Below are 25037 nucleotides of genomic sequence, written 5' to 3' on the forward strand. Positions count from 1 at the left end.
TTTTTTTTTTTTTTAAGATTTTAAGATTTGATTTTTCAGTCCAAGAACTTCACATTTTCTGAGGAATGTTGTTGTTGTAAGCGTCTTAGCTGACCTTTGACTCCCTCAGGCATAACAAAAGGTTCCTAAACTTACCGTACAAGATGAAACTCAGCTGTCAACATGAAACACAATTTACCAGAGAAACAACTCTGGATCTCAAACCATTTTGCTCCCAGCAAGTCCACACTCTACATTCCCATCTCTTGACCGTAAAGTTGGACCAGCGGCTGATATCAAGGTGAGTCTGGGTTTTAAAAACGTACCGTATTCAAAACCGCTAAAATTGCCCTGTCCTCTCAGTCTGTCTTATGTAGATGCAAAGTGCTAGAGAGAATTTGTTCTGTGACTGTACGTTGTCACTCAGCTGGCTGAAAGAAGGCTGCTACAACGTTTTACCAGTTTTTTTTTAATGTTTTGAATTCCTTCAAACGAGGCTGTTTTCTGCCACATATCATGAACTTTGTAGCTTTGTCAAAGCATAGCAGCACCTGTACTTCTGAGGCAGAACCACACCAAAAAAAATGCATAAATGGTACATGTGCTTTTGAACAAAAAATACTAAAACCAAACTCCTCCAAAAAAAGCCAGTGGAAATGAAAAACAATCACACACATTTGAAAATGTAACTAAATTTACTGTAGGAAAACTAGTGGTTTACTACACTAAGAAAGCACTGACAAGTAGACACTTCTAAACTTAAAATGCCATTCATATTCATAAATAATTCAGAGCCAACAGGAGATTTCAGCGATGAACTGGAAGTTGCACGTTAGAATAACGTCCAGGCTTGTACTCTCAGCAGAAGTGTCAGCTGTAAATGAAAGACATCTTATTTTTTAATTAAAACGCAAAGGTCTAAAAGGGAGGAGGGCAGAATGCCACAGACAGATGTGTGAGCTCTATTCATGCCAGTACAGCGTACGTCTGAGGAGGATAAGACTGCCGGAGATGAGAACCACAGAAGGCAGAGGAGTGAAACAGAGCTGGTCTGAGCTGTCTCTACCACACAGTGCCGGAGGGTGGAGGCGGGAGGCGGGGGTGGAGGGGTGGGGGGTCAAAGATAGCGCGGCGTTCACGAGTCCTGCCCTCCTAGACCTCCACCTGGCCCATCCTCTGCATTCTTACTGGAAGATTAGCGCAGATCTCCCCTCCTGTGCAGGCATGGCACTAATGGAGTGAGGGTCTCTGATAAGAGATGGGAGGGCCGTATTTGGATCGCAGCAAGTACAAAGAGACATATATGAACCCTGCCCCCACGCAAGGACAGAGCACACATTCACATATATGTTGTCTCACACCAATGGACAGCTCATAAATCTGCGGCGCTTCCAGGGAGAGGTAAATTAAGGGGGAGGAAGAGTGATGAGACGATTTCCATCAGCACCTCCCTGCACCAGTTACACAGGAGGCTGACGGCTTGGCTAATTGCCTTTATTCACTCCTAAAGAATTCTCTAGAGTAATCTTGAGATTCATAAAACAACAACAAATACAAAACTCAAGAAGAGCTCTCGTTGTGGAAGGGGTGTGGGGTTGTTAAAGAGACTCACCGCAGCTCTGCTCGTCGCTGTTGTCTCTGCAGTCGTTGTGGCCGTTGCAGATGGACCAGAGTGGGACACAGCGATAGTTGGTTTTGCAGGCAAACTCTGTGTGGTTGTCACATCGATATGCTGGACCCACTTAAAAAAAGAAAAAAAAAACCCAACAAGAGACAGTTAAGATAAAGGCCTAAGAGTTTTGAGTTAAATACATAACAAAGGTACATTGATTGTGACAGCGAAAGAGAATATGTGGTTTTCAAGCTGCTTTACAAATAGAAATATGAAAAGTTAGGCGTACGCTTGTGTCGCCACAAGACAGATACAGGACAGAAAAAAAAATTGCGCTTGCTAATATTTTGAAAACCACTTCCTTCCCCATCACAATGCACCACTTTCCTAATAAAATCCTAATAAAACTCTAACGTGAAACAGAGAAGGACAAAGCAATGGGGTAAATTCTTGTAAGCTACTTACTGCACTCCTCCAGAGGCTCATCTGAATTGTCGCCGCAGTCATCATCAACGTCGCATTTCCAGCTCTGCGGGATGCAGCGTCCGTTGCGGCACTTGAACTGTCCGGGGCGACACGTCCTGGTGGCGCAGTGGACAGGGTCCTCGTCGGACTGATCGCCACAGTCGTCCTCGCCGTCGCACTGCCAGGACTCGCTTATGCAACGCTTGTTCGTACACTGCCACTGATGGCTTTCGCACTGGTGTGTAGCTGGGAGGATCAAAGTCAAGCAACAACCAGTCAGAGTCAGGAATATAAACAGGTTCATCCAGCAGCTAAACCACCTACCACACAGCACGGCGTCTTCATCCGAGCCATCAGGACAGTCCCGGTGGCTGTTGCACAGAAAGTGTGAACTGGTGCAGTTTCCGTCGTTGCACTGAAACTGGCCGAGGCTGCAGTGGCGAACAGGGCAGGTAGAGGGCTCATCTGAGCCGTCCCTGCAGTCCCGCTGACCGTCGCATTTCCACCAGATAGGGATGCAGCTGTTGACACAGAGGCAGGACAAACCAGTGTGAACCAGAACGTATTGAATAACACAAGCTCTGCTTTTATTATCTGAAACGTACACAATTACACGGCAATATGAACAGATCTGAAAGGTTAGTCCAAGCTCTGTGAAGCTATTATCGGTAATAGTTCCCTTTCCTGTAGGGAAAATATGTCGTATTGTGTTATCTTGTTGTAAAATTAAGTACGTCCTCGTTGGTGGTGGAAGAGTTATCCTGTGTCAATTCAGCTTAACAGTATATGGTAGAATAAGTCTGACTGGCTTTTAGTCATCCTTTACTATAAGAACTTTTATTTTCAAACAATTTCTCTTACACAGTGCTACATCACCTCTGCTCCAAATGAAAGTGTTTTACTAATCACAGCGTGATGAGTAGAAAAAAATACTTTTTTATATTTTACCAGGTCACTGTTCTCAAAGAGATATCAGAACCAGATCAAATCTGTATTGAGGTCAATGTCTACAAAATAAAAAAAATAATAAGTTCTCACTGGTAGATCTTTAATAATTAAACTGTTTCTTGTTTGCAGGGGAATTTTATTTACAATAATATTAGGTTAGTAGGGAGGAAAGAGGAGGTTTTGGTGTCAGAAACATCTAAAACAAAAGCTTCCGTTTGCTAGTTTCCCATTCAGTTTGGTAGAGGACCTCTGGTATTTAAAGTGCCACAACGCTCATAAAGAACTGCTGCGCGTTAAAGAAATGGTGACAAACCGTTCATTGTTTGCACATCTGTACTGGGTGCTGGTGCACATGGGCAGGCATCGGGTCACACCTCCTATTTGAACAGCCAGGAAATGGTCGGGGCAGTCACAGGTGTGTTCTCGCCCCCCGTGACGGATTAGGCACAGGTGAGAGCAGTCCCCATTGTTCGCAGCACAGGGATTGTTTACTGTCAAAGCAGGAGCCACGGACAAACAAGGTCAGTTGACCACAGCTTAGTAAATAAAGCCCAGGAAGTGATGAGCGCGATGCTTGTGCAGACTCACCAATCGGCTGGCGGTAAGGATGGCATACGTGAATGTCGAACGGCCTGTGTGTGGTGTTAACCAGGGCTTCCCGGCCAGAACCATCGTACTTGTTGCCTTTCTCCACTGTGCGTGTGTTCCAGTCGGTCCAGTACACAGTGTCCTCAAACACGGTCAGGGCAAAAGGGTGCGGCAAGTTTCCGTCATACACCGTGTGTCTGTGCTGACCGTCCAAGTCGGAGTATCTGGAAAATAAGTAGAAATTTAAACATCTACTAGAGTCCGTCTGCTGCGGGGGAAAAAATTCACCAACTTCCTGACGAACTTACTCAATGTAGTTGAGATGCGCATCTGACCAGTAGAGTTTGTCGTTGGTGTAGTCGATTGTGATGCCGTTGGGCCACTCTATCTTGGTGGTGATGATTGCTGCTTTGTTGGTTCCATCCATCCCAACACGACCGATGAAGGCTTTGTCTCCCCAGTCTGTCCAGTAGACATATCTGACAGGAATCAGAAGAAAGTAGAACTTAGACCACATAGATGAAAACCCAGTCTCCATCAATATGTGTATGACTAAAATATCATGGCATCAAACATGAGTTAACTATTTTTGAACACTTCTAGCAATGTAAAAAAAAAACTATGTGTATTTGTGCTTTGTATGAGGTTTTATCTTCTATTTTGTCCAAATACTACGATTCCAAATACTGCCTGCAATAAATATTACAGCTTAATATAATAAAAATCAAATGTTACTGTTTAAAGAACACAACTGAATGAATGAATGAATGAATGAATGAATGAATGAATGAATGAATGAATGAATGAATGAATTGCTCACCCGTATTTGGGATGCAGAACAATACCCCTGGGGTTTTCAAAGCAGTAGGTGTTATTCCCATCCACGCAATGTTCAGCCAGTTTCTTGACAAAGCGACCGTCCAGTTCGGACACCTTGAGGCAATCCAGGAAGCTGTCCACCCAATACAGTTTCCTTCCTATCCAGTCAACCGCTAGGCCCTCTCCATGCAGAACTCCATTGACCACCACCTCCCGGTTGTTGCCGTTAAAAGACATCCTCTCTATCACTCTGCGACTCACGTCGATCCAATAGAGGCGTTTGTCAACACGGTCAAAGTCTAGCGCGACCACGCTGGTCAGGCCCTGCAGAATAAGAGAATAGGCCTGCCCGTCTGTCGACAGGTTCCTCAGGTAATAGCGGTTGCTGAAGATGAGGTAGGGAGAGATGTTGCTGTTCTGACGGCAGCTGCGTCCGTCCGGCTCTCTGAGGAATCCCGGAGAGCACTTGCACACGTAGGAGCCGACGGTGTTTTCGCAGATCTGACTGCAAACGCTGGGCGTCTCTACACACTCGTTGACGTCATCGCATGTTTTGCCGTCGGACATGAGGCGGTAGCCTGGACGGCAGGTGCAGATGAAGCTGGTGGGTGTATCGGTGCAATTGTGATCGCAGTGGTGAATGGATGGGTCTGTACACTCATTGATACCTGCGGTTAGAGAAGAGGCAAATAATGTCAGTTTTGCTGCACTGCCTCCAGTTTCTTGAAGTGTCTTAAAGTTTACCCACACTCGGCATCAGCATTGTTACAGGGCGTAGGGACCACACAACATGCATCCTCAATGTTAAGCGATAAAAGCTACAGTATGGCGCAAAGTTTCAAATTGTAGATTTTTTTTTTAATTCCATACTGGTCAAAATTACACGCAAGCTGTTTCTTCAATTTCTCCATTTCAGCTTTCCAGAATCTTTTCTTTTTTTCCCCCAAATACTTCATAATGCATTAATCAATGTTTTTTAAGTAACAATATTCTTACTGCGTAAAGTAGTCTTGTGGCTACTCTAATTTGTGATTTTCTACATTCAGCTTGATTATAACACAATGGCAGGCAATTAACTTAGGCTCTGATTTCTGAAGTATTGCCAGCATCCGTTTACACTCACCACATCCCTTCTCGTCGCTGTTGTCGGAGCAGTCGTCATTCCTATCACACACTTTCCTAAAGGGAATACAATGTCCATTTTCACATCTGAATTCTCCGGGGGGACAGGTGGGCTCAGGTGTATGGCACATATGCTGCAGCTCATCAGACTCGTCCCCGCAGTCATTGTCTCCATCGCAGACAAAGTCGTTAGACACACAGCGGCCATTCTGGCATGTGTACTGGTGTGACTGGCAGGGCTGGTAAGTGCAGCCTTGCTCATCACTGCTGTCTCCACAGTCGTTACGACGGTCACATCTGATTTTGAAAGACGACATCAATTAGCCTCAACTTTCACGCTGTCAGAGTACAAAGTCAACAGTTTTGAGATTTTAAATCCAACCTGTAGGAGCTGCGTATGCAGAGACCATTGCTGCAGGTGAACTCGTTGATGCCACAGGATCTGCGGGTGCAGTTTTGATGTTCATCTAGGGCATCTGCACAGTCTGCATCTCCATCACACACCCAGTCACGTGGAATACACTTCCGCTGAGGTGGCTGGTTATTGGCACAAGTAAACTCAGTGCTTGAACACGTGCGATTGGCTGGGGAAAACAATAAAATCAGACGTGAGGATTTGCAAGAGCCCGAACAACAATGGTGACATATTTTGGAAATCCAAACATTCCAATCTGTATTTCGAACTGCACGGCCGTGATGGCATTGTTTGAAATGAGCCTCCTGCTGAGGCTCAAGCTCTGCTAAAGTCCCTAGCTTCAGGCATCTTATTTTTGGAGCAGCATACAAGAATCTTGATCCATCCTGAGCCAGAAAGCCAGAGAGAGGAGGCAAGCACAAAGTAACGAGTGAGGCAGGAGAAATCAGGAATGCTAGCTCCTTGGACTGGAGATCTGCTGGAGACTAAGATGCTTGGGACTGGCTGCCAGTGTCTCCCCCAACAACACTATGATTGAAGAGTGCCAAAATCATGAAAAGGAATGGCATGTGGGCAGCAGGAGGCAGCAAAGTCAAATAGTATTGTAAAACAGGGGAACATGAAAGAAAAAATTAATGAAGATGTAAAAAAATAAAAACTCAAATAGTTGAATAATGGCAACAAGTACTGCAACCAGAACCCTGGGCACATTTCTACCCACATTCACCAACTGACAGTCAGTTGGTGACCAGTTAGCACCAACTGACGACAGTTTGGTAAAACTACATATTCATGCAAACTGGAAAAGATTAACATTTTTGTAATATTCATCGCGATGTGGAAAAATATGTGACCATACCATTGCTCAGAAAATAAAGCTAGACACACTGACGACAGTTGGTGCTGACGACTATCATCATAATCGCAATATCAGGGAGTGCAATCCCTAAATCATAACAGTCAGTTGGTGACAGTCAGCACCAACCGAAGGTCGGTTAGCATAGTTAAATTCTTTAAGTTCGCCAGCCTTTCTCGACCCAGAACTGTGTGGTGACTGTTTGAAAGCGAATGATTGGAAGAGCGCTGCTGATGGACAGAAAGAGAGTGAGTGAAAAAAGAGAGAGAGAGAAAGAAAGGTCAGAGTCCTCGATTAATCATAACAATAATTGATAGAGTACTTGATTATTAGAATATTCTTCTTCAACAGCCCTAGTCAAATCCCTCAGTCGTAACAGTCAACACCAACTGACTGTCAGTTTGGTAATACTATATTACATATTCATCGCAAAGTGGAAAAGATTAATCAGGGAGAAAAAATAAATTGCAATGATTTCGCTTTATCAACTGAATGGATGGGGGCAGCATTATTGCCTCCCCTCTGCAGGTTTTGATTCCTATAAGTGATAAAAGATAGAGGAAATTAATACAAATAAGAAATGCATACCACAGTTGTGTCTCTGATCTTCATCGCTCATGTCACCACAGTCATTGTCTCCATCACAGATCCATGATAAAGCAATGCACCTGCCATCATCACAGCGAAACTGATCTGTATTGCAGGTTCTGACCAGTGTGGCTGCAGAGACAGACAATACATATTAGATATCAGCAAGAAACACAGAGGTTTGAGTAAAACATACCAAATCCCACCCAAATTGCATCTACTCCTGGTGCCATCCCCTTTATGATGAGTCTATTCTGTCTGTTTGTAACTTTTTTCCCATTAGTTCTCTTGTAGCTTTTTAACTTTTGAAAGAGGACACAATACAACACTGGCAAAGCTTTCAAAATAGTCATGGCAACTCCACATTCCCATGCATGGTGAGCAATCTAAACAAAAGCCAAAGTGAGGCTCTGTAACCCTGGGTGGATAAAGAGAGGGGGAGGTGCTGTTTGTCTGAGGACATTGAGGGGCGTCACCACAGAGGAATGCAGCCCACAATAGGAGGCCTGGCTGACCACATCATCAACAAAGGAATACACCACTGACTCACACTCTCCGCTACATCACTCACAGGAGTCTCTCACACTGCACAGATTGGCTAACAGACACCTTCACACAATAAGTGAGCAGCTGATAAAAGGTTGGGGTGTGGGGTAATGGGGGGTGTGGGGGGCTTCAGCACAAAGCTGGTAGGCTCGTTCTGGGTGTGAGAGAGTTGAGGAGCACTCACTGCAGGAGAGGGGTTCATCAGAGCCGTCAGAGCAGTCGGCTCCTCCGTCACAGTACCAGTGGGCGGGGATGCAGCGACCGCTGGAACAACGAAACTCACTCTGGGAGCAAGTGGCTGCAGCTATGTAGAAGATGCAGGCAGGAAACGAGTCAGATGGAGATCATTTCACGTTACGATAGCTTTTTGATCACAATAAATTCTTGCAAAATACCAAAAACTGTTTTAAAAGCCAATAGACTCAACTTAGTAAAACATAACAGTCTGTTATCTAAATACTATAATTGATGCCATTTCATGAAAAAATACAATGGAATTGGAAAAGATGATACTTGAAAATATATAACAATATGCAGTAGCTAATTTCAAAACAAAATTCTCCCATTAGTGCTAATGACTGGAACATGGGGCAGTTTTGATTTACTGCTCATTTATAGCAGTAAACCAAAAAATACTTCAACTTTTTGTTTAGAGGTATGAATGATTATTTAATAAATTTGTTATTGAGTCCTTCCTTAGTGACTGTGTCCATTTAGAGTTCAATAGCATGGGAGAAGAAGTTTGATGATTTTTATGCTTTCATGAGCATCTCAAAGAGAAAACATGCATTAAAGCTGTTGCTCACCACAGTGTGTTGGGCTTTCGTCGCTCATATCCCCACAGTCGTTGTCTCCATCGCATAGGTATGACCGTGGGATGCAAATGTTGGTGGACTGACACTTTGTTTGCTCTGGCTGGCAGGTTCTCTCAGCTGGAATCACCACACATTCAAACACAGTTAGCACAATAAAATAAACACAGAATATTTATCAGTAAAACCTAGAAATTTAAGTACACGCCGGTGTCAAAGAATAGCCATTTCTTTTTCATCTTGTCTGACATATCAAACCAGACCTTTCCTGTTTTAGGTCAGCTTAGATAATAAGCGATTTCTATTTGATAAATCTTGGTGATATACATGACTACTAAATTAATTGATTTCTTTAAATTGCCCATTGGGTATGACTGTGTGTCTGGGTGGTTGTGTCCCTGTGACAGACTGACAACCTGTCCAGCTCTCGCCCACTGACAATTTTGGTCATTCTACATTACATGTTTAGGAAATGTTTAGTCAAACTGGGAGAGGAAAAAAACAGTTTGTGAGTCTTTTTCAATAATGTAAGTAAATATATGGTTTCAACTGTACCTATCACATTATCTTGTTAACAAGAAACTCACGGCAGTTTTGCTCGTCGGAAGTCCCATTGTCGTAGCAGTTGTTGATGCCGTTGCAAACATAGTCCTTTGCAATGCAGCGGCCGTTGTTGCAGGCAAACTCTGTACTGGGTTCACAGGGTCTGAACAGACAGCCAACTTCATCGCTGTTGTCCCCACAGTCATCGTAATGGTCACAGCGGTAGTGGTAGGGAACGCACCGCCCATTGCCGCAAGTAAACACGGTGGGCTCGCAGGTGTGAAAGGCTGCCGATCAGAATCAACAACGGGTCAGATCTTAACTCAAAAGAGAAAAGAATCCAAAAGAGATTCACTTTCACCAGTAGCTCATTTTACCTGACAGTGCAATAAAGGAAGAGAGCAGCTGTGGGACTGCATGTAAAAGGTAAGTACATTAAATTATGTTAGTATTGGTTACTGCTTATTAATGGGGGATTAGTAAATTATTCACACAGTGCAAGAATACACACCAGCATAGCTGAAGATCGGTTTATCTCCTAAGAAAGCAATTTGTTAAAGGAAAGAAAATAACTAATTTGTTAGTATTAGTGATGATAAATAGTAAAAATTACAGAAAAGACTAATAAGATGGTTATGACCAAAAAAAAAACAAAAAAACTTTTAATTCAAGATCTTTTCAAAAGGACCTACCACATACTCTTTCCAGCTCGTCGCTACCATCTCCACAGTCATTGTCATTGTCGCATATCCACTGGGGTCGGATACACCGGCCGTTCATGCAGGTGAACTGGCCTGGCTGGCAGCGAGTCCCGTTGTCAGGAATACAATACTTACTGTCAGCCAGGTACCATCGACCTTCTGCTGGGCACTGACACTCAGCTCCGTTAGGTCCTGATAAAAGCAAGATCACCAAACATTTACACGGAGGTTCCAGGTGAAGTAAAGGTTTATCTCCCACAATTTAAATTGCTTCTTTGTACCTGGAGTGCAGATGTGGCTGCAGCCTCCGTTGAACTGCTGACAGGGACTGTTGCACTGCTGTTGCTTCCTGCGGGCCAGAACCTGAATATCCATTGGTCGGGATGGGAGGTTCTGAATCATAACCCTCTGGTCAGAGCCGTCGTGTTTGTTTGCCCGATAGATGCTGCGGGTGTTCCAGTCGGTCCAATAGATGAACTGACCAAACATAGTCATTGCAAACGGGTAGATGGCTGTGCTGACAATGACCTCACGGTTGGCTCCAGATAGAGAGGACCGCTCAATCTTCTGTCTGATGGCAGAGTAAAAACATGGCAATGGCAGAAGCTTTGAAAGTAACAAGACATGCAAATTAAAAATGTCAAAAGTGGATTTTAATGAGGTCTTACAAGCTTGCATCTGCCCAGTAGAGTCTCTCCTCTTCATAGTCCAAAGTCAGACCATTTGGCCACACCAGACTGCTGTTCACAATATCAGTTCTGAAATTTCCTCCCAAGGTGGCTCGCTCAATCTTTGCATGAGTTCCCCAGTCTGTCCAGTACATGTATCTGTACAACAAGAAAGAAGCAACTTAAACAAAGGTAGAGACTGATATATGTAATGCTGTGTAATGCTTACCCCCTGCAGGGGTCCAACATGATGGCCCTTGGCCTCGACACATGGGCGATTATTGTTTTTTGGGCACCATCCACAGACATCGAGCTAATGCTCTGGTTGACGTAGTCGCTGTAGTAAATTCTTTTGTTTATCCAGTCATAGGCTATCCCGTCAGGAGCCCCAAGATCTGTCACAACCACAGCACAATTACTACAATTCCTACCTCATCATAATAATCCTCAAACAGTAGGAGTACTGAACTTACCTGCAGCTACTACAACGGGAGCTGTAGTGGGAGAGGACAGGCTGATATAGCTGATCTTGCTGGCTCCTGTACCTGAGCTCTGAGTGAAGTAAATCCTGTTGTCTGTAAGGTCGAAATCAAGAGCAATGGACGTGCGAGGCACATTGACAACAGGAAATGGCAGAGCATGGTCCTCAGGATCGAGTCTCAGACTGCGAACTGTGCTCTCAGTGGTGTAGATGAGGTAATCCTCCTTTGACATCTCACAGCTCTCTTTATCTGTGGCAAGATCACCAAAAGCACAACTGCACTTTTTGTTTTGGGCGCCCTGACTAGAGCCTGGAAGGGCAAAGCAGAAGTGGCCACAGCCGCCATTGTTTTCCATGCAGGGGTTGTAGTTCAGTTCCTGCGTGCTGGTGGGCTGTGTACGCTGGTCAAAGATAGTAACATCCCTCAGCATGTTTATGTTATCTCTAATTACAGCTGGTTGCTCTGTCCTGCCTGGCTCTTTGCTTGCTTGAAAAACCTTTTTGAGGTTTCTGTCCACCCAAATGATGCTGTTCTCAAACACTGTGATTCCATAAGGAGTTGGGTAGCGGCTGCCGTACCTAACGATCTCTGTCTCTCCTCCATGAGGGCCGATGCGGGCGATCATATCCAGAGAGTCATCCACCCAGTAGACATATCCAGTATGCCAGTCCAGAGCAAGGCCTCGTGGGGTGATTATCCCAGAAGACACTAAAATTGTGCGGTTGGTTCCATCCAAGAGCGCACGCTCAATTTTGGGGTGCTGACCATAATCGGCCCAGTACAGGTATCTGTTTCTGGGATCCACAACAAGGTGCCGCGGCATATCCACCTGCGTCTTTAGCAGTACTTTCCGGAAAGTCGTGTTCAAACGAAGAACCTCGACATACGTCTCGGTCAAAAAGGCGTTGGTGAAATACAGGTTACCTTGGGAAAGAAGTGGGAAAGTTTCAAATTTATTATGATAATATTGGTTTAAAGTCATAATTCATGAAACGGTGCTGTATGAAAACTGGACAAATAAGGTAAATAAATGTGACCTAGTTTGATGGAGCTCTGTCTTTAAGGTTAACAGAATTTGTAGTTGATTTTCAGAAACAAAAAAAATCTGAGTAAGGGTGCCAGGTGTAGGTGAAAATCATAACACAGCAGCTTACCTGCAGCCCAGTCCACAGCAATGCCTCGTATCCCGTTGCGTCCTATTCCAGATGTGACCACACTGTGTAATCCTGAGCCATCCGGCTTTATACGTCTGACCCCGTTTTGTATCATCACGGTGCTGCTGAAGTCGCACCAGTAAATGAAACCAGAAGCCATGTGCACGTCGATGTGGAGAGCGTTGCGGCCTGTAAGGGGAGATTTCAAAACTCAGCAATTCAGTTGGTGTTTTATTGAAGAAGAACCAAAGCACATTGCACGGGTCACACATTATGTTTATAACATGGTAAAAGTGGCTTACCTCTTCCAGCCACGGGGACCATTGCCTCAGAGTGATCCGAGCCTTCAAGACTGAAGCCTTTTATAGCAGACAGAGTGGAGATGACGACGTAGGACTTGTAAGGGGCACAAGTCTGGTTGTCTGCGTTTAGCTTAAAACCTGTCGCACATGCACAGGTAAAAAAACCTCGTGGTCGAGGAAGACAGAGCTGCTCACACGCTCCCATATTGTCGGAGCAGCCATTAGATGTACCTGCAGATGCTGAGTTTAGGAAAAAAAAGTGTTTTAGCAAGTCAAAGCTTTCCAAAACAGAAATCAGCCACAAGACTGAGAAACTGAGAAATAAACGGTGAGGAGTTTTGTCACTCACTATCTCTAAAATGAACTTTTAGGACTCTAAGTCCCGACAGGTTGTCTCGCATCACAACCCTGTTGGCACCAGTGGACTTGTCTACTCGTTCAATGACCTCAAAGTCACGATCGCTGAAGAACAGGTAGTTCTGGTAGACGGCCACACCCCAAGGGTGGGAGAGACCCGTCACTATGGTGATGCGGTTGCTTCCATCTGGATCCCCACGCTCAATCTGAGGCAGTTTGATCAAAAACACAAGCAAAATGTTTTCAATGGGTGTTTACATCAAATTGAAACTACACAACACGTCTTATAAAAAGTTTAGAGAGAAGAAACAGAATAAAAACTGACTTTTCCAGTGCCTGTGACAGCCCAGTACAGCTTGTTCTCTTGGATGTCCACAGTGAGGAACTCAATGTGATCAAGGTTGTTGGTGTAGAGCGTGACCGGGTTCATGCCATCCATGTCTGCAGCTGCCACCTTGGCAGGGATGCCACTTTCTGTTCCCTGGTCTGTCCAGTAAAGTTTGCTAGATAAAATTAAAAATAAATTGAGTTTATTTTTTTATTTTCATGTTTAAAAACGCAAAATTTGCAATCATATCATTTATGCACTATCAAATACTTTTAATGAGCAACAACAGATAGCGTCAAAATGATTGGAAATTCTCTTCCTTTATCCATACCATAATGAATGCCAGTTGTGGAGAACTACTCGTGTTTTCCCTTTCTCTTGGTTATAAAACAAAAGATCAATTTGGCTGCTTGGAAGCACTTCTAGTTGTAAAACGCAGTCACAGTGTGGAAATTCTCACCATCACACTTAAGGTAAATACTCCTCTAAAACCACAGTTGGAATGCTACAAACATCATGTGAATGAAGCAGCTGACTGCCTGCTGCTGTACACACATGCAGAAAACTTAATAAAGCAGCTAATAGCTAGTAAGACTCCCAGTGTTGATCTATAAAGTTCAGGAAGGCAAAATATATATAATTAAATCAGTTTAGTGAAACTGGTGTTTATTCTGTATTTATGTTTTTAAGTGTCAAAATAAATTTTAAAGTAAATAAATGTCATATATGACATTATTATAGATTATACATGCTGTATCATTAGTGTGTAGAGCAGGGGTCCCCAAACCTTTTCCTGTGAGGGCCACATAACTTTTCCCTTCTCTGGTGGGAGGCAGGAGTCAGTTTGTAACAGATAAAGTGTGACGATTGCAGGAGTGCCTAAATGTAAACATTTATTTTTTTTCCAGAAAGCACAATCAAATAACATTCTCTGGATTCTTCACAGAAAAAATCCAGGAAGGATTATAATCCGTATTTTCCGAACTATGAGCCGCACCGGACTATAAACCACAACCCCAAAGTTGTTTTTTAAAACAGTAAACATACACGTATAAGCCTCAGATATCTCTGCCGCTCCAGGTTTTTCACAAAGATGCAACAGCAGCAGAGGGGGGCGGACACCCAACATTTGAGTCATAACAGTTCAATTGAATATCACATTTATTACGGTTGAAAAAGAAAAAGTTGCCAAGTTTAGATTTAACTGAACTGATTGCGGTAGTTTCCGAACGGTAACTGTAACAGTAAAAGTGCTGATCCTTCGTGTTGCTACTAGCACATGCTAAATGAAAATGGGCGCTTTCTTCTTCTTCTGCTGCTTCTTCTTCTTCTTCTTCTTCTTTAGATTTCAACAGCAGCTTGCATCCATTATTGTTGCACTACTGCCATCTATTGGATCCTAATATCTATACCTCAAGTTCTCATAATGATCCCAATATTATAAAAAAAAAACGAAAAATCTTCTTTTTCCCCTCAATGCTATTTAACTGATCAACAACATTCTCAAATTTCAATTCCCTATTAAAACCTAATTCCGTTTTAATGGGCGTTTTCTTCTTTTATTTCCAATTTTGACTTCCAATGATTCACTTCCTGCTAAAGAGCCCCCTGGTGGTTGAAGAAAAATCCACATATAAGCGGCTTATAGTCCGGAAAATACGGTMTATGAAAAAAAATCTGAATGCTCTCTGGTWTTGTTCAGGGGGCCGGACCAAATGTGGAGGCGGGCTAGATCCGGCTCGCGGGCCGTAGTTTGGGGACCACTGGTGTAGTGTGTTAATGCTGCGGTACTGTGACACTGAGTTGTTTTTACTTTATCATATCTGCATAACTGGATTTGTGACATGTTTAGTTTTAAAGAAAAATTATTTCCCTCCGGTTATTGAACCCACAATGAGAAAGAAAAGCTCTTGTTTCTTGACCATAAGCTTGTGGGGTTTTAGATGGCAGCAAGTCTTGTTAAGATCTCTCCTGAAGCCAACCAGATGGATGTTGTCAGGGCTCAGCAGCAGTGGATTTGAGCGGCGGTGCCAGGACGGTGTTAAATGGGGCTTACCCACGTGCCGGATCCACAGCGATGCCAACAGGACTGCCAGCGCCGGTCGGAGAGCCGTTGTTTGTGATTATAGTTTTCCTGTACTGTATGTCTCCTCTCAACTTTAAAACCTGGCCAAGCCAAAACAAAGAAGTAAGCAGACAGATAAACAAATGAATGAACGACCAAATGCGTTAATCTCACCTCGATAGATTGTGTAGCTGGGTTGGTGTAGTACAGATTCTCCGTGATCCAGTCCAGGGCCAGGCCAACAGGAGAGCCGAGAATGGCTGCGGGGGCAAACTCCGTCCTGTTTGTACCATCTGACTTCACCCTGTGGATCTCTCCCTTTTGGACAAAATTAGACATATTAACCTCACCAACCGCTTAACATTAATGGCTTGTTTGGATCAGGCTAGAACTAGCTCCACATGTTTTGAGCAAATGAACAAAAAAAGCTGTGGTTTGTTTGTCAGTCTGTTGTGTTGATTGAGATGGACTCACAGGGTGTTCCACCCAGTAGATAGTCTGTTCCTTGTTATCGAAGTCAACATCGTAGCCGTTGTGAAGACCAGCAACTGGAACCATTGCATCATTGCTCTTGTCCTCTGGGTTTAGTGGAATACCGTAGATGATGCTGTCTCTCACAACCACCAGAAAGGGATCCTCAACTAGCGGAAAATAAAAACTAGTGTTAATTCTGTCAACAAAAATTTGTCACCACAATCTTTTTTTCCTGAAGAAAACAAGATAAAAACTACATTAAAGCTCTCCCCAAGAGACCAGATTTACAATAAAATGACTGATATTCTTACAAACTGATAGAAAAAATACAAAAATGTTAGAGGGAGATGCATTCCTTTCAAATCTGATATAAATCATGTGGAAAGGCAAGAAAACGTCAACAAAATTTATTGTTTTGGGCAGAATGAATTAAATAAACTGAAATATCAAGCACCAACGTAGTCACAGAAAAACTGCAAGTATTTATATTCATTGTTCAGGTAAAACAGGTCTAATGTGATGTGGCATCTACACTTTCTCAAAGTCTGCTGAATTTAAAATTTAGATTAAAACTAAAATGACTATAGATGTCAACTAAAACTAAAACAAAGGGATTTTGTTGAAAAACTATAACAAAAAAATGACTCAAACATTTCAGCCAGAAATAAAATTTATAAAGATGCAACTTTATTCACAAACAAGAACACAATTTAAGTGCAAAAAGAAATAAACAAAAAAAATAAAAAATTTGTAAACAGATCCTTTAGTAAAATTAGGCATAGGTGTTCAGTTGCTTCCTACGTAAATATTTGGTGCAAATTAGGGAACTAAAGCTGGAGGACCTTTATCTATAAAGAGGATTGACTGGTGAAAGCCGGTTCCACAATCTGATTTGCTTTGTCATCAGAGATTAGAGTCAAAGAATAGTTGTAGGGCATTTTCATTCTTGGATAATCATTGGCTTCAGGGAGAGATTGCCGTCTGCTTGGTTTGTAGGGGCTGAAACCTGAGATGAGTCAAGCTGCTGACCTAAGGTGGACTCCTTAGACCTTGCATTAAAGGTCCCTTGTCCTCTTGTTTCCATGAAAGACATGGTCATATGAGTCTCAATATTTATAACCCGAGCAGCAGGTTACAAGAAAGTCTAAATAGGAGGCTGTTGACAGGTACCTGATTCAATCTATGCTACAGATATGCTGTTTAAAAAAGATTTCTGCTCTTACAAACACTAAGACATCTCTATGTACAGAAAGCATGCAAGAATCAAATTGGGAGTAAGAGTTTTTTTTCTTTCTCATGAAAGTAATCACTGCTGAGATGAATACTTGATGACTATTTCAACTTATCAGCAACATTTGACCACGCTTCCTTTTTTTTATCAATTTAAGTGATGAGTGTTTCCCTCCTGTTGGCAGCCTGCATACCTCTGGCACAGGTGAACTGGTCAGCCGCCAGAGTCCAGCCGGAGGGGCAGGCGCATGAATAGTATCTTGGTCCCACAGCAGAGAGTAGGCAGATATGAGTGCAGGCGCTCCCCAAGCAGTGATTTATCCCTACAAATTGAAGAGAGTCATCTTAGCTGGATCTCGCGAGTTATAGGACATATTAGTTACAGCTGAAATGTAGCCACAGCAAACATTAATGCAAAGCAGATGCAGTCAAAAGCAGACATTTACATACTCTACTTAAAAAAAGCCACACAAAATCCTTTTCTTGCCCACTGTCTGATATTAAATTTAAGATTAATCTAAATCCTGTTTTACATGAGAACTGCCTACAAATAGTACTTCAAGTATTTATACTTGCCAATAATTAGAGGAAGTAAATAATTAAGACATATTTTTAATTCAAAAGATTGCATTCAGGATCACTTTGCCACTTAAGCAATTTGGGAAAGCCCAAATCTTACAGCTTTGTAAGATTCGGATTTGATAGATTTCATCAAATAATTTATCTACACTTCAAAAAACAGCATCAGTTCAAACAACTTTACTGAAAAGCTAAAGATGGGAGCACAAGATTTATAGCTATGCCTGTCCTACACATCAAACTAAATTGCACTTTCATAAAACACTACAATACATAAAAAAATCAAAACGTATAACTTTAAGTATAAATCACAACAGAAACATAAAAGGACAAAAAAAACTATCCAAAACCAAAGCTCATACAACAAAATTAAAATTTGAAGTTATTTATCCTTTTAACCATCAAATATTTTATTTTCCATCAATTTTTGACAAGACTCTGATAGGTTAATAAACACCATATGAGTTATACAGAGGCACACCAACAAGAGATCAGGATCTTAATTGTTGGCATCCACATGTCTAGTTAGGTAGATACAATTACCTGAAGCTGGATATGTGTATCCTAGCAACATTCAGCCATCTCTAGGACCAGTTCTGTGTCCCAGAGATGAAAATGTTTTCACCTGAGATGAGTTGTACTGACATGGACTGAAAAACCATTGAGCAAATAAGAAGCTATTACTCTAAACTAAATTGCACTTTGCAAATGAACACGTGAACTTTACATTTTGGAGAGATGTTCTTTTGTGTGATAAAACAAAAATCCGCTCTGTTACATTTGGAAGAGAAAGAGGGACGTTAGTGAGGCTAATTCACGTCTGTGAAGTGCAATTGTGGCAGCATCATGCTGAGTTGGTGCAATACTCAAAACAGATGACATCATAAGGAAAGAGCACATCTGGGTTAAGCAGCATGTTGGATACTGTTGCCATACCTGCCGGTTGCCTGGTTGGATGCACTGCCACTAGGCCCATTGGCTGAGGGAGGTTGAACAGCATCACTGTCTGGTTCTCCCCATGCCACTTATGAGCTCGCATCACTCGGTTGATGTATCTGTCGGTCCAATAGACAAAATCCTCAAAAATGGTAATTGCGTGGGGATGTTGCAGTACCTTTTCATAGAGAGCAGCAGAAGAAAAAAAAAAGGTGTCTTACACATGCTATTCAAAGGTATGCTCAGTGTATTCTGCACATGCTCCTCTTGAGAGAAAGACTACGACCTCATACACTTACCAAGTCGCTGGCAAGGACTTGTTTTCTGTTGTTGCCATTGTAGTCGCAGTAATCAATGAAGTCCAAATAGGCATCAGCAAAGTACAGCAAATTATTTGGATAGTCGATGGTTAAACCATTGGGCCAGTACAGTTTGCTGTTTATGATGACTGTCCTGAGTTTCCCATCCATGCTTGCCCTCTCAATGCGGGGGTTCCTTCCCCAGTCAGTCCAAAACATCAGGTGAGCGCTGCAAAACAGAGACAATCTTTTTACTGCCGACTCTTTCTATGCTGTAAAGCAGGGGTCCCCAAACTACGGCCCGCGGGCCGGATCCGGCCCGCCTCCACATTTGGTCCGGCCCTCTGAACTATTGATAGTTCAGGGGGTCGGGGGGCTGAGAATATTCAGATTTTTTTTTTCATTTGTATTTTCTGGACTATAAGCCGTTTATATGTGGATTTTTCTTCAACCACCAGGGGGCTCTTTAGCAGGAAGTGAATCATTGAAAGTCTGGTTACCTCCGCCAACATTGACGGAAAGATTTAAGAATTGTCAGCCGATTCTCCAAACCTCTGTGACCAGAGCTGATAAAAGTCCAACAGGGTCGATCGGTTCGTGTGTCCAAGGCAGGAGCAACACGAACCGATTCCAGTMACGAACATCCCGATTCMAGAGGATAATCCAGTAAAACCCCCAACATAGCGGGAATTTAGAAWAACCAAACACGGATGACGATGTAGAAGCAATAGTGATAGTTTGTGGAGTCATTTTAAGAGATAAAAGATGTAACAAAAAGAAAAGGCGGTGGATAAAAGACGACGGGAGCAGCCGCTCTATTTGCTGCACAATGATTTGGAGGTGAATATGTTTTTTCATAGTTAACATTTTTAACTGAATAAACATAATAATGACCTTTTAGATCTAATAATAAACATTTCCACATATCATCTCCGATATCCACGGGACTCAGTTGTGCGATATGTCAGCTGCTTGGGATTCCCCTCTGTTCTTACGTCACCGCGCTTTTTGATTGGCTACCTGTCACATTCAGCAGGTTGTATTCTCGTTCCCAGTCAGGGAAAAACCAACAGGCTGCGATTAAAGGGCCAAGACAACCCAAATAGGGCATATTCAGTATTTAGTGGGAACACCAACATGCAGAAGCCTTATCTGACTGTTCATTCCCCCTCCCTCTCTTCCCCCCGGGCCGCAACAAAATGTCCACGTCTTGACGGTCCGCGGTAATAAAAATGTTGACCACTGATTTAGCACGTGCTAGTAGCAACACGAAGGATCAGCACTTTTACTGTTACAGTTACCGTTCGGAAACTACCGTAATCAGTTCAGTTAAATCTAATCTTGGCAGCTTAGCACATTTTTTCATGTCACAACCATAAAATTCAACAATATTTGGATGGGGTCTTATGTGATGGATCAACACTAACATAACTGTGAAGTAAAAGGAAAATGATGCACAGCTTCAAATTTGTTTCACAAATAAAATAAAACTCTTTTACAAATGAAAAGTAAATGAATACCTATTTACCTTGTTTACTCTGACACACCTGTTATACAGCTCTGGAAAATTAAGAGACCACTGCAAAATAATCAGTTTCTCTGATTTTACTCTTTATAGGTATATGTTTGAGTAAAAGGAACATTGTTATTTTATTCTTTGAACTACTAACAGCATGTCTCTGAAATCCCAAGCAAAAAAATTTTAATTTATTTGCAGAAAATGAGAAATGTGGTCAAATTAACAAAAAAAGATGCAATGCTTTCAGATCTCAAATAATGCAAAGAAAACAAGTTCATATTCATTTAGAAACAATAATCCTAATGTTTTCACTCAGGAAGAGTTTGGAAATCAATATTTTGGTGGAATAACCTGAATCAGGAAGAATAGTTCTTATTGAAGCGTGTTTACAACTTAAAAAAGGTCCAGTCAAAGCCCAGACCAAAAACAAATTGAAAATCTGTATCAAGAATTAGGAACTGGTGTTCTCCATCCTATTTCTCTGAACTTAAACTACTTTGTAAAGAAGATTGGGCAAAAATGTAAAAGATGTGAAGACTCCACCTGTGGACAAATTCAAATCCCATTTTTGTTAGCCTAACTTTTTCTAAGCCTAATTTTTGATTTCCTTCCACTTCACAAATATGTTGTGTGTGATGTCTGTGTTGGTGGTGTGACAAAATGTGAAAATGCTTAAAAAAGGGCAAAATACGTGTTTCTGACCTGTCTCTGGGATCCACCACCAGACCTCGAGGGTTGGTGACATTTTCACTAACTAAGACGGTCCGGTGTGTGCCGTCCAGTTTAGACACCTCAATTGTCTCCAGGACGTAGTCGGTCCAGTATAAATTCCTGCCCACCCAGTCCACAGCAAGGCTCTCTGTCACAGTCACTCCACTGTCAAATATCTGTACACAAGATATAATCTTAAATTAAATTAACTTATTTCTAAGAAAAGATAGCCTAAGATTCTAAGATAACCGACTGAAAGGGTTTTACTTTTACTTTTTATTTAACTCTTTAATACTTTTGTAAAGCTGTTAATGTCAATACAATAAATATTTCTACTGTGGAGACTTTAAAGATGGAAGCAAAAAACAGAAAAAAGGAATTGAGGAAGAAGGGAAAGGAAATGAAGAGAAGAGGAAGGAAGGATGGACATAAGGGAGAAAGAAAGGAGAAATGGAAAGAATGGAAAGAAGAATAGAAGAAAGTCCACAAGGAGAGAGAGGTGGAGGTAGAAAAGGTACAAGGGAGGAAGACAGGAAAGATACAACAGTAATGAGGTAAATAAGGATACAAAAAATGAAGAAGAGAAGGAATAATACAGTTAAAGAAGAGAACAGGGAATCTTTTATGCTTGTTTTTCCACATTTATCCAGACGTGGAACATCATTTCGAAATCAAAATCCATCGTTTTCCAGACTTTAATGTATGTTTAATTTTTCCCTGTGACTTACCACAGTTCTCTCACTGCCATTTATGTGAGAACTCCAGATCCGGTCCTGGCTGGTATCGGACCAGTACACACAGTCCAACACAGAGTCAAAATCTATAGCCACGATGTTGCGTCCGTCTCGAATCAGTGACCGGATCACATTCGGTTGAGCGCTTATTTCATCTTGGATAATCTGATTTCGACTGGCCACAAGTAGAAAGGCTTGACGAGAATCTAGAAAAAAAAAAAACACAACTGAACCCAGTTACTTGGTATGTTTATTTCTAATAAAAACACTTATCAGTTTGTGTGCGTCTTGTCTTGAGTCCCCGGTAGTGCTTAAAAACAAGGCTGTGTGTGTGAGTGTTGACAGCAGACACACAAGAAAACTCTTAACTAGACCCTACTCAAATGTCTGTCCTTTGGGAATGCACTTTTGTCCAAATAATGTCCTATTGTATTGCAAAAGCTTTCAGTCAGTTATCTGTGAAGGAAGAGGAGTTCATGTCAGGCACGCTCCCCTTATAAACAGCCCTTTGTTTGTGATTATGTCCTAATTACTGCGGCGATGGCCAGTGACTGACATATATGTTATTTGCCTTATCTTTTGAAATCAGAGCAGCAAAGAAACACAAGAAAGAAGAAAGACAGTGTGTCTGTCTGGAGGCCTACGGGCCAAGTTCCACTTATCCCCCCCCCTCAGCTGGACGAGTGGAGAAATCAGATACATGTCTGATTGGCGAAAACATGTATCACAGCAGAGCCGATATATTTCCTTTCATAATGAAATTATTCAAGTTATTTAAATCTTAAGGGATGAAGAAACTACACTCCAAAGGCTGGAGACATTTCTCCCCTCACCTGAAGCCTTGCAGGTCCGTTGGTCTGCTTCAAGCGTGTAACCGTCCTGGCAGTGGCAGCGAAACGAGCCTCTCTCGTTAAAGCAGTGCTGGCTGCACAGTCCTGGGGGATTACACTCGTCTATATCCTCACACGTTTTGGAGTCGTTGCTGAGCTGATAACCAACAGGGCACGTGCACTGGGCCCCAAAAGGCCCCTGTATGCAACCATGAGTGCAGCCAGCGTTGTTGTCAGAACAGCTCTCTTGGTCTAAAAGCAAGAAAGGGACTATTAAGAAGAGACCGTCTTAAAAATTATGACTTTTCAGTACATGCTGTGTTAATGATGGAGGAAAAACATTAACAAAGCAAAATGCTACGGCACATCCTTAGAATTGCTGTCCTGGGCCAAAGCTAGGTTACAAATGGTGATTGTTGGAAATTTGCGACATAATCGATGACCAATGACATTGCATCTGTTAAAAACGAATCATAGCTACTGGCAGCATTTCTACCAATGATTGAGAGTTTCTTCCTACCTGGTAAAGGTTCATCTGAAAGTTGGAAGAGAGGCAAGAGGAGGTGGGGGGGGGGGGAAATCACAGATAATTTTCAGGTCAGTGCAGGACAAATCAGACATGCTTGATTCAAACACAAGAACACAAACATTAGCAAGTGACTTTGAACACGATTTTTCTGTGATATGAAGCAGCTGCTTTTAAAATATTACAACAATTAGAAAAGTGTCAAATTAAACAAAATCAGCTTGAAGTAGGTTGTTATTGTGTTTGTCATTAAATGGATGAGTGTTACTGGAAAAACAAAACAATTATTTCTTAATGTACAAGAAACATCTTCAGTCAATGAACTGTGTCAAATGAGCATAAAAACATAGAAAGAATATGAATTGTATTTTATGTCATTCTTCAATAATGAAGCAATTATTCTTGTGATTAAATACTGTATGACATGAGCTCAGGCGATCACATGTTTTAAAATTGCTTCAAGTTATTGCTGAAAGAGAGGATCCGATTAGGTTTAACTGGGCTGGACAGACAAATGGTCGCTTTAGCATATATAGAATTAATTAGATTCGCTCTGCAGAAATAAAATAATTCAATGTTTTCTTTAAACAAGACTTTGGTGCTGTTCTCAAACTGAAACAAGAGTAACAAAATGAGATCAACAACAAAAGGTTTACCTTGAACCAAAAAAAAAGTCTAATTGTAAAAGAAATCAATATTGAAAATGCACCCAGAAATAATGGTTTATTGGTCAAAACTAAAATACTGTCCAGTTAGTGAGTGTGCCATAACTAAGCACAAACAAGTTGACACACAGCCAGATTTCTACAAAATTAGTAAAACTCTAACAAAATCAGAGGTGAATCTTTTGGAAGTTCTTTGTATGATTTTTATATTTTCATTTAACACGTTAGTTCTAAAATGTTACATTTTCACACGACTACTAATGCTATGTACAGCTTATGAGATGTCATGATACATGGGAAGGGGGTGGAAATCATTGTTGTGTGTAAGGTGAAAAAAGCTGAGGATACAACTTACTGCAAAGCGGAGACTCATCAGCGCCGTTGGGACAGTTGGGTGTGTTGTCACACACTGTGGTGAGATTGATACAAACACTGTGACCAGGACACTGCCACTGCCAGCTTGGACACCGGAAAGGCGGCGTGGGACAATCTCTTTCATCGCTCATGTCTCTGCAGTCGTTGTCTCCGTCACAAATCCAACTGCGTAAGACGCAGTTTCCATTGTCACAGCGGAAGAGAGAAGATGGGCAGGTCCGGGGAGGACAGGCGTGGTGTTCATCGCTGCCGTCCTGACAGTCTGGATGTCCATCACATTCCCATGATGACGGGATACAGCTCCCATCTGACTGACACTGAAACTCATTGTCATGATGGCACATCCCCGGGGGCCTGGTAGCTAAAACAAATTGGGACACGCCGCAAAGACATGGGTCAAAATTGTTTGACAGTGAGATGTCCAACATGGATGTCAACTTTTGGCTGGATGTCCAGGTCATGGCTTTTAAAATGATCTGTACTGGAGTTCCTGGACAAAACGTCAACTCTTTTACCTGAGGTTGGCTCACTGGCTGTGTTTGTGTCAACTGCATCACCAGCAAGCAGAATTTTTAAAACCATTTACAACATCTTTTTGAGTCAGAGTCAGAGTTTTCCCATTACAAACTAAGGATTTTTCACCTTTTATAATAACGTTCATATTAAAAGAGATAATGACGTTCATCCCCATTAGTGTCAACCTAAAGAGTCATGCAAGAACCAAACAAACGGTGGTGGTATATGGTAGTACTATGTGCTACGTAGATGTTGTGGTGTACTATTATTGTTTTTTTTTTATGTATTCATCT

The 25037-nt window shown here is 42.1% G+C and overlaps 1 protein-coding gene across 4 annotated transcripts in view; it reads right to left on the reverse strand.

Annotated features, from left to right (window-relative positions):
- Positions 1-25037, reverse strand: part of lrp2a (low density lipoprotein receptor-related protein 2a) — a 55512-nt gene that overhangs the window by 9329 nt on the left and 21146 nt on the right. For 2 of the 4 annotated variants that reach the window (XM_008399864.2, XM_008399889.2), the window contains exons 25-59: positions 24209-24589; positions 23183-23197; positions 22666-22914; positions 21827-22038; positions 21090-21274; positions 18869-19097; positions 18570-18747; positions 17249-17377; positions 15825-15991; positions 15525-15668; positions 15342-15451; positions 13283-13460; positions 12950-13163; positions 12601-12840; positions 12299-12487; positions 11136-12068; positions 10892-11057; positions 10663-10821; positions 10276-10565; positions 9986-10186; positions 9805-9831; positions 9671-9706; positions 9338-9580; positions 8745-8870; positions 8123-8242; positions 7393-7524; positions 5916-6117; positions 5535-5830; positions 4413-5079; positions 3901-4071; positions 3593-3816; positions 3318-3495; positions 2381-2577; positions 2057-2302; positions 1592-1720 (exon numbers count right to left, since the gene is read on the reverse strand). In XM_008399864.2, the coding sequence (XP_008398086.1) occupies positions 1592-1720; positions 2057-2302; positions 2381-2577; positions 3318-3495; positions 3593-3816; positions 3901-4071; positions 4413-5079; positions 5535-5830; positions 5916-6117; positions 7393-7524; positions 8123-8242; positions 8745-8870; positions 9338-9580; positions 9671-9706; positions 9805-9831; positions 9986-10186; positions 10276-10565; positions 10663-10821; positions 10892-11057; positions 11136-12068; positions 12299-12487; positions 12601-12840; positions 12950-13163; positions 13283-13460; positions 15342-15451; positions 15525-15668; positions 15825-15991; positions 17249-17377; positions 18570-18747; positions 18869-19097; positions 21090-21274; positions 21827-22038; positions 22666-22914; positions 23183-23197; positions 24209-24589 (7563 nt within the window). The remainder of the gene's footprint in view (positions 1-1591; positions 1721-2056; positions 2303-2380; positions 2578-3317; positions 3496-3592; positions 3817-3900; positions 4072-4412; positions 5080-5534; positions 5831-5915; positions 6118-7392; positions 7525-8122; positions 8243-8744; positions 8871-9337; positions 9581-9670; positions 9707-9804; positions 9832-9985; positions 10187-10275; positions 10566-10662; positions 10822-10891; positions 11058-11135; positions 12069-12298; positions 12488-12600; positions 12841-12949; positions 13164-13282; positions 13461-15341; positions 15452-15524; positions 15669-15824; positions 15992-17248; positions 17378-18569; positions 18748-18868; positions 19098-21089; positions 21275-21826; positions 22039-22665; positions 22915-23182; positions 23198-24208; positions 24590-25037) is intronic. The other 2 variants (XM_008399871.2, XM_008399880.2) reach the window with 2 other exon arrangements.

The sequence above is a fragment of the Poecilia reticulata genome, linkage group LG2 (genome assembly GCF_000633615.1).
Source record: "Poecilia reticulata strain Guanapo linkage group LG2, Guppy_female_1.0+MT, whole genome shotgun sequence".
NCBI classification, from domain to species: Eukaryota; Metazoa; Chordata; class Actinopteri; order Cyprinodontiformes; family Poeciliidae; genus Poecilia; species Poecilia reticulata.